At 41.4% G+C, this 9,562-nt stretch overlaps 1 protein-coding gene across 1 annotated transcript in view; it reads left to right on the top strand.

Annotated features, from left to right (window-relative positions):
• The first annotated feature begins 8,208 nt into the window (after positions 1 to 8,208).
• Positions 8,209 to 9,562, top strand: part of LOC139764095 (glutathione S-transferase Mu 4-like) — an 8,263-nt gene continuing 6,909 nt past the window's right edge. The window contains exon 1 of the mRNA XM_071690590.1: positions 8,209 to 8,372. Within this exon, the coding sequence (XP_071546691.1) occupies positions 8,337 to 8,372 (36 nt within the window). The 5' untranslated portion in view covers positions 8,209 to 8,336. The remainder of the gene's footprint in view (positions 8,373 to 9,562) is intronic.

Below are 9,562 nucleotides of genomic sequence, written 5' to 3'. Positions count from 1 at the left end.
GCACAAAATTGTGATCCTTTCCTATATATATATATATATATATATATATATATATATATATATATATATATATATATATATATATATATATATTCATTTATATTTATTTATTTATTTTAGTTTGTCGCTGTCTCCCGCGTCAGCGAGGTAGCGCAAGCAAAACAGACGAAAGAAATGGCCCTACCCACCCACATACACATATATATATACATACACGTCCACACAGGCAAATATACATACCTATACATCTCAACGTGTACATGTATATATACACACACAGACATATACATATATACACATGTACATAATTCATGCTGTCTGCCTTTATTCATTCCCATCGCCACCCCGCCACACATGAAATAAAAAAAACCCTCCCCCCTCATGTGCGCGAGGTAGCACTAGGAAAAGACAACAAAGGCCACATTCGTTCACACTCAGTCTCTTGCTGTCATGTAATAATGCACCGAAACCACAGCTCCCTTTCCACATCCAGGCCCCACAGAACTTTCCATGGTTTACCCCAGACGCTTCACATGCCCTGGTTCAATCCATTGACAGCACGTCGACCCCGATATACCACATCGTTCCAATTCACTCTATTCCTTGCACGCCTTTCACCCTCCTACATGTTCAGGCTCCGATCACTCAAACTCTTTTTCACTCCATCTTTCCACCTCCAATTTGGTCTCCCACTTCTCGTTCCCTCCACCTCTGACACATATATCCTCTTGGTCAATCTTTCCTCACTCATTCTCTCCATGTGACCAAACCATTTCAAAACACCCTCTTCTGCTCTCTCAACCACGCTCTTTTTATTACCACACATCTCTCTTACCCTATTATTACTTACTCGATCAAACCACCTCAAACCACATATTGTCTTCAAACATCTCATTTCCAGCAAATCCACCCTCCTCCGCACAACTCTATCTATAACCCACGCCTCGCAACCATATAACATTGTTAGAACCACTATTACTTCAAACATACCCATTTTTGCTTTCCGAGATAATGTTCTCGACTTTCACACATTTTTCAACGCTCCCCGAACTTTCGCCCCCTCCCCCACCCTAGATTCACTTCCGCTTCCATGGTTCCATCCGCTGCCAAATGCACTCCCAGATATCTAAAACACCTCACTTCCTCCAGTTTTTCTCCATTAAAACTTACCTCCCAGTTGACTTGTCCCTCAACCCTACTCTACTTAATAACCTTGCTCTTTATTCACATTTACTATCAGCTTTCTTCTTTCACACACTTTACCAAACTCAGTCACCAGCTTCTGCAGTTTCTCTCACGAATCAGCCACCAGCGCTGTATCATCAGCGAACAACAACTGACTCACTTCCCAAGCTCTCTCATCCACAACAGACTACATACTTGCCCCTCTTTCCAAAACTCTTGCATTCACCTCCCTAACAACCCCATCCATAAACAAATTAAACAACCATGGAGACATCACACACCCCTGCCGCAAACCTACCTTCACTGAAAACCAATCACTTTCCTCTCTTCCTACATGTACACATGCCTTACACCCTCGATAAAAACTTTTCACTGCTTCTAACAACTTTCCTCCCACACCATATATTCTTAATACCTTCCACAGAGCATCTCTATCAATTCTATTATATGCCTCCTCCAGATCCATAAATGCTACATACAAATCCATTTGCTTTTCTAAGTATTTCCCCCATACATTCTTCAAAGCAAACACCTGATCCACACAACTTCTACCACATCTGAAACCACGCTGCTCTTCCCCAATCTGATGCTCTGTACATGCCTTCACCCTCTCAATCAATACCCTCCCATATCATTTCCCAGGAATACTCAACAAACTTATACCTTTGTAATTTGAGCACTCACTTTTATCCCCTTTGCCTTTGTACAATGGCACTATGCACACATTCCGCCAATCCTCAGGCACCTCACCATGAATCATACATACATTAAACAACCTAAACAACCAGTGAACAATACAGTCACCCCCTTTTTAAATAAATTCCACTGCAATACCATCCAAACCCGCTGCCTTGCCGGCTTTCATCCTCCTCTTCTCTGTTTACCGAATCATTCTCCCTAATCCTCTCACTTTGCACACCACCTCGACCAAAACACCTTATATCTGCCACTCTATCATCAAACACATTCAACAAACCTTCAAAATACTCACTCCATCTCCTCCTCACACCACCACTACTTGTTGTCACCACCCCATTAGCCCCCTACACTGAGGTTTCCATTGATTCCCTTGTCTTACACACTTTATATACCTCTCCTTCCAAAACATCTTTTGATATATTCGTGTATATGAGTGGATGGGCCATTCTTGTCTGTTTCCTGCCGCTACCTCTCTGACGCGGGAAACAGCGATTATATATATATATATATATATATATATATATATATATATATATATATATATATATATATATATAATTTTTTTATATTTTGTTGCTGTCTCCCGCGTTAGCGATGTAGCGCAAGGAAACAGACGAAAGAATGGCCCTACCCACCCACATGCACATATATATACATACACGTTCACACAAGCACATATACATACATATACATTATAACGTATACATACATATACATACATATATACGCATGTACATAATTCATACTTGCTGCCTTTATTCATTCTGGTTGCCACCCCGCCACACATGATATGACAACCCCCTCCCCCCGCATGCGCGCGAGGTAGCGCTAGGAAAAGACAACAAAGGCCACATTCGTTCACACTGTCTCTAGCTGTCATGTATAATGCACCGAAACCACAGCTCCCTTTCCACATCCAGGCCCCACAAAACTTTCCATTGTTTACCCCAGACGCTTCACATGCCCTGGTTCAATCCATTGACAGCACGTCGACCTCGGTACACCACATAGTTCGAATTCACTCTATTCCTTGCACGCCTTTCACCATCCTGCATGTTCAGGCTCCGATCGTTCAAAATCTTTTTCACTCCATCTTTCCACCTCCAATTTGGTCTCCCATTTCTCGTTCCCTCCACCTCTGACACATATATCCTCTTAATCAATCTTTCCTCACTCATTTTCTCCATGTGACCAAACCATTTCAAAACACGCTCTTCTGCTCTCTCAACCACACTTTTTATTTTATTTTTCTTTGTCGCTGTCTCCCGCGTTAGCGAGGTAGCGCAAGGAAACAGACGAAAGAATGGCCCAACCCACCCACATACATATGTATATACATACACGTCCACACATGCAAATATACATACCTATACATCTCAATGTATACATATGTATGCACATACAGACATATACATATATATACACTGTACATGATTCATACTGTCTGCCTTTATTCATTCCCATCGCCACCTCCCCGCATATGGAATAAAAAACTCTCCCCCCCTCATGTGTGCGAGGAAGCGCTAGGAAAAGACAACAAACGCCCCATTCGTTCACACTCAGTCTCTAGCTGTCATGTAATAATGCACCGAAACCACAGCTCGCTTTCCACATCCAGGCCCCACAGAACTTTCCATGGTTTACCCCAGACCCTTCACATACCCTGGGTCAATCCATTAACAGCACGTCGACCCCAGTATACCACATCGTTCCAAGGAATTTTTGTGTATGTTTGAGGGAACAGTGGTTCCAACAATGTTATATGGTTGTAAGGCGTGGGCTATAGATAGGGTTGTGCGGAGGATTGTGAATGTGTTGAAAATGAGATGTTTGAGGACAATATGTAGGTATGGGGGGATTTAATCGAATAAGTAATGAAAGGGTAAGAGAGATGTGTGGTAATAAAAAGAGCGTGGTTGAGAGATCAGAAGAGGGTGTATTGAAATGGTTTGGTCGCATGGAGAGAATGAGTGAGGAAAAATTGATTAGAGGATATACGTGTCAGAGGTGGAAGGAACGAGAAGTGACAGACCAGATTGGAGGTGTAATGATGGAGTGAAAAAGATTTTGAGCGATCGGTGCCTGAACATACAAGAGGGTAAGAGGCGTGCAAGGAATAGAATGAACTGAAACGATGTGGTATACCGGCGTCGACGTGCTGTCAATGGATGAACCAGGGCATGTGAAGCGTCTGGGGTAAACCGTGGAAAGTTTTGTAGGGCCTGGACGTGGAAAGGGAGCTGTGGTTTCGGTGCATAACACATAACAGCTAGAGACTGAGTGTGAACGAATGTGGTCTTTGTTTTGTCTTTTCCTAGTGCTACTTCGCGCGCGCGCGTGGGTGAGGGGGGGGGGGGGGGCGTGCCATTTCATGTGTGGCGGGGTGGCGACGAGAATGGATGAAGGCAGCAAGTATGAATATGTACATGTGTATATATGTCTATGTATGTGTATGTATATATATGTTTACGTTGAAATATTTAGGAATATATATGTGCGTGTGTGGACGTTTATGTATATGCATGTGTATGTGGGTGGGTTGGGCCATTTTTTCGTCTGTTTCCTTGCGCTACCTCGCTTACGCGGGAGACAGCGACAAAGTATGATAAATAAATAAATAGATATGTAATGTATATATACTAATTGCAGTCTTTGTACATACAGAAAGCATTTCCTTTCTTGCAAGTGGTCACAAAATATTATATTACAGAGGTCTGTTCTCAGAATAGCATATACCAAGAACACGTCGCGCTCCACATAATGATCAACCTTGTCATATACCATCAACAAAGATTAGCAAATTATTTATTCGTTAAGTTTCAAGAGGGAAAGCTTCCCTGGCTTTCACCCTTCAGTAGGAAGTAGAAGCTAACGGGCGCCAAGTCTACAAGACAATGAACTTGCGGATCGTTAAGACACACACGTTATTTCCATCACTATTTTAGTTGGCCATTAATATGTGTCTCTGTCCCCCCCTTTAGTCCCATTTTTACTACAGTGTCCTGGAGGACATTCACCTCTAGTGCAGTACATAAAAAATTATCATTAATTTCTCACGAGAAACGTGACTCTTGTGGAACACCGGAAGTCTTATTTTCTTTTTTTTTCTTCGGACAAAGAACAATACATCGCCTTTCACCTTTGTGCTTGGAGTGAGGGTTCTCCTGTCGCACCTCCGTTTCCCTCGTTCCCTAAATGGTCTTACAACACAGACAGGGACGCTCAAGCGTCAGGTGTAGCTGTGGCTGGAGACAGCTTGACGAGTTCCACAGTTGGGAGGTGAAGACGAGAGAGATTATCTGCTGGAGAATAACGGTCACGCTCGCCATTAGCGAGAGAGAGACGCTTGATAAAAGGTATAGCCACTGGGACGCGCACGATCGCTTGGGGGAGATTGGAGAGTTCAAAGATTGTTCTCGGTAAAGTTTTGCTCCGAAAGTCAGCAAGTGTGACATAGACGACTGTGTTACTGCTCGTATTACGTGCCTGACGGAGGAAAACCTTAGCCAACCTAACCTGCCTGGCGGTTTGGTTACATCAGGCTTATCATTTTTTTTTTTATTGACGAACATCAAAAACGATGAGTTGCCTTTTCAATTCAACTTTTAGAAACACATGTATCATCATCGACCCCTTTTGCTGGACCTCTTCTCCCACCACGTTCACGTATGTCACTCTGCAGCCTCGGTAGGGGCGAAGCTCTGCATATAAAAGCATGATATAAAGTTAAGTAAAAGCATAAAACTCGGAATGGGACCGAATTTTTTTTCCAAGACTTTCAGTGAAAATTAAAGGGTGTGTAAGTTGGAGGTGGGAGAGAGGTGAAAACTGAAGACTGTATGCCGGTATAAGGAGACAGGAATAACGACTGTTATACTTATGATATAATATTAAGGTCATGTGTGAATATCACTTTCGTCTCTTGTTTCTACAAAGGAATAAATGGAGTCTATCGTTATAAAGAGGTCTGTCTTGTTCCACGCCAATATAGCGAAATTACAAGATGCAACCTGGGCTAGGCTGAACCCTTGTGGGGATAGTACGCTCTAACGTCACCTCTTGTTGCCAGAACCCCGCTTGTCTGGTGCCTTATTAATGACATTAGTCTTCATAACCTCAGTTGTGTACAGAATGTGATAAACAGATTCATCCGTACATTATATATATATATATATATATATATATATATATATATATATATATATATATATATATATATATATATATATATATCTTTCAAACTATTCGCCATTTCCCGCATTAGCGAGGTAGCGTTAAGAACAGAGGACTGGGCCTTTGAGGGAATACCCTCACCTGGCCCAATTCTCTGTTCCTTCTTTTGGAAAATTGAAAAAAAAAAAAAAAAAACCGAGAGGGGAGGATTTCCAGCCCCCCGCTCCCTCCCCTTTTAGTCGCCTTCTACGACACGCAGGGAATACGTGGGAAGTATTCTTAATCCCCTATCCCCAGGGATAATATATGTATATATATATATATATATATATATATATATATATATATATATATATATATATATATATATATATATATATATATATATATGTTATTCGCTGATGATACAGCGCTGGTGGCTAATTCATGTGAGAAACTGCAGAAGCTGGTGACTGAGTTTGGTAAAGTGTGAAAGAAGAAAGTTAAGAGTAAATGTGAATAAGAGCAAGGTTATTAGGTACAGTAGGGTTGAGGGTCAAGTCAATTGGGAGGTAAGTTTGAATGGAGAAAAACTGGAGGAAGTAAAGTGTTTTAGATATCTGGGAGTGGATCTGGCAGCGGATGGAACCATGGAAGCGGAAGTGGATCATAGGGTGGGGGAGGGGGCGAAAATCCTGGGAGCCTTGAAGAATGTGTGGAAGTCGTGAACATTATCTCGGAAAGCAAAAATGGGTATGTTTGAAGGAATAGTGGTTCCAACAATGTTGTATGGTTGCGAGGCGTGGGCTATGGATAGAGTTGTGCGCAGGAGGATGGATGTGCTGGAAATGAGATGTTTGAGGACAATGTGTGGTGTGAGGTGGTTTGATCGAGTAAGTAACGTAAGGGTAAGAGAGATGTGTGGAAATAAAAAGAGCGTGGTTGAGAGAGCAGAAGGTGTTTTGAATGAAATGGTTTGGGCACATGGAGAGAATGAGTGAGGAAAGATTGACCAAGAGGATATGTGTCGGAGGTGGAGGGAACGAGGAGAAGTGGGAGACCAAATTGGAGGTGGAAAGATGGAGTGAAAAAGATTTTGTGTGATCGGGGCCTGAACATGCCGGAGGGTGAAAGGAGGGCAAGGAATAGAGTGAATTGGATCGATGTGGTATACCGGGGTTGACGTGCTGTCAGTGGATTGAATCAGGGCATGTGAAGCGTCTGGGGTAAACCATGGAAAGCTGTGTAGGTATGTATAATTGCGTGTGTGGACGTATGTATATACATGTGTATGGGGGTGGGTTGTGCCATTTCTTTCGTCTGTTTCCTTGCGCTACCTCGCAAACGCGGGAGACAGCGACAAAGCAAAAAAAAAAAAGTGTTATTCCCTGGGGATAGGGGAGAAAGAATACTTCCCACGTATTCCCTGCGTGTCGTAGAAGGCTACTAAAAGGGAAGGGAGCGGGGAGGTTGGAAATCCTCCCCTCTCTTTTTTTTTTTCTTTCCAAAGGAAGGAATAGAGAAGGGGGCTGGATGAGGATGTTTCCTCAGGGGTCCAGTCCTCTGTTCTTAACGCTACCTCGCTGACGCGGGAAATGGCGAATAGTATGAAAAAAAAATATATATATATATATATATATATATATATATATATATATATATATATATATATATATATATATCGAGCTTGTCTGTTGGAGGTTTTTATATTCTGTGGAAGTACGCGTTCATAAGCATTATATTCATATATATATATATATATATATATATATATATATATATATATATATATATATAACTAAATACCTCCATGGCTAATGTATATATAGTGATGGATTTCCGTAAAGCTGGTGTCGGCAACATTCTCAACACACAAATTGAAAGATAAGTGTCATTCACTGACCTTGTAAAGGTAACGTCCGTTGATTCCTGAGAGCATCAACAACTTTTGGGAGATTTTGATAACAAGAGCGAAATTCTGACAGCGTATGAAACGGAACACCAGCTGGGCTAATATGAGTACGACGACATGTTAACTTTCCTACGATAGTTATTTTCTTTCATTCTCTAGATGCATTTAAGTCACCTGAAGTCACTGGAAGTCACCCATGAAGCAGGCCAGTGTTACATCACGAGATAAAGATTTAAAAAAAAGTTTCGCCCTTGAAGCCGGCTGACGCTGCACTTCCTGCTGGCTGCGTCGCCGAGCAGACCCGCGGCGGCGGTAGTAACCGGACCGGTCGGCAGTCGGTGTGCGGCAGTCGGCTGTTGCTTACGTTGCTGATAGGTCGTCTTCTACCATGGCTCCTGTGTTAGGGTATTGGAACATCCGTGGGGTATGTCTATGTGCTGGTTCTGTTGTAGGATTAAGACTTGTTTGATAAGACTACGATCTAGATAGTTAAGGTTAGGGTTTATTCGTTGAGTATTGTCGAGGGAACCGTTGCTTGGCTAACTGCCTTGTTTCACTGTTACTTGTGTCTAGGTTATAATAGTGCTTCATACATTCATCATGAATTATAGGTATTCTGCTCAACTGTGTTTTTGATTTGGTTTCTGTGCAGCATGTGGTGTTACCAGAACTAATAAGTATAAGAAACTCATTTCTGTTGCCTTAGAATAACTCGGAATCCATGCAAGATTTTTTTTCTTCGTGAAATTTTTACGGAGAATTTTTTTGTGTCCACAGATCACAACGTTGAAACCTTTAATTGATTTGTTGAATTCCACTCTTAGTGTTCCAAGGTATTATAAAGCATGCCTTGCTCTATGAATTTAAGTTGTCTTTTCCGACTTCAACGGCAATAATTTTTCAACGTAGATTAATCGGCCCGAATGGAACATGTATAGCTGACGCTAGTTCTGTAAGAATGTCTTTTGCAAAGGTTTTAAGCAGTTAATGTGGAGTTAATGTAAAAAGTAAGTTAAATGTTATAAAATCCAGATAGCCTGTTACAATATTTCATCTAACCTCACGTGTTAGCGGAAATATTGAGTATCAATGTACATTGTGGTTAGTTAAGCCTTGTATACTCTGAAAATATAGTACAAGTATGATAGATTTCTAGATTTCTCTTATTGATACACAATACACATGCTTTAAGATTAGATAATGCTCACACAATGTAGTATACTGATCACAGTACACAATCATGAGTGCATTGTTGTCTCCCAACGCTGTGTATTGGTCAGTACACACTAGCATTATATTATTCAGTACTACTCAGTACACATTGATGACGTTAGAATGACAGAGTTTAACTCGATAGTTTATGTAAAAAGAAAAAATATCGTGGAGCAAATATTTTTCTCTGAATATTTCCCTTACCTTTCTGCGCACGTAAGGACATCTTCTTATGTATGGACCTAGTCTAGACTACACGTACACCCCACCCTCTGTCGTAGAAATGTTCCCACACTGTCTTGTAGTTATATCGTAAGCTAAACTTCGTAAGCTAAACTGTCGTAAAGACGTTTCCGTATGTTTGTAGTTACAACGTAATTCGAACTTAATTTCACCCATATC

Source organism: Panulirus ornatus, chromosome 48 (assembly GCF_036320965.1).
Source record: "Panulirus ornatus isolate Po-2019 chromosome 48, ASM3632096v1, whole genome shotgun sequence".
NCBI classification, from domain to species: domain Eukaryota; kingdom Metazoa; phylum Arthropoda; class Malacostraca; order Decapoda; family Palinuridae; genus Panulirus; species Panulirus ornatus.
This window is presented reverse-complemented; position numbering and strand designations above follow the sequence as displayed.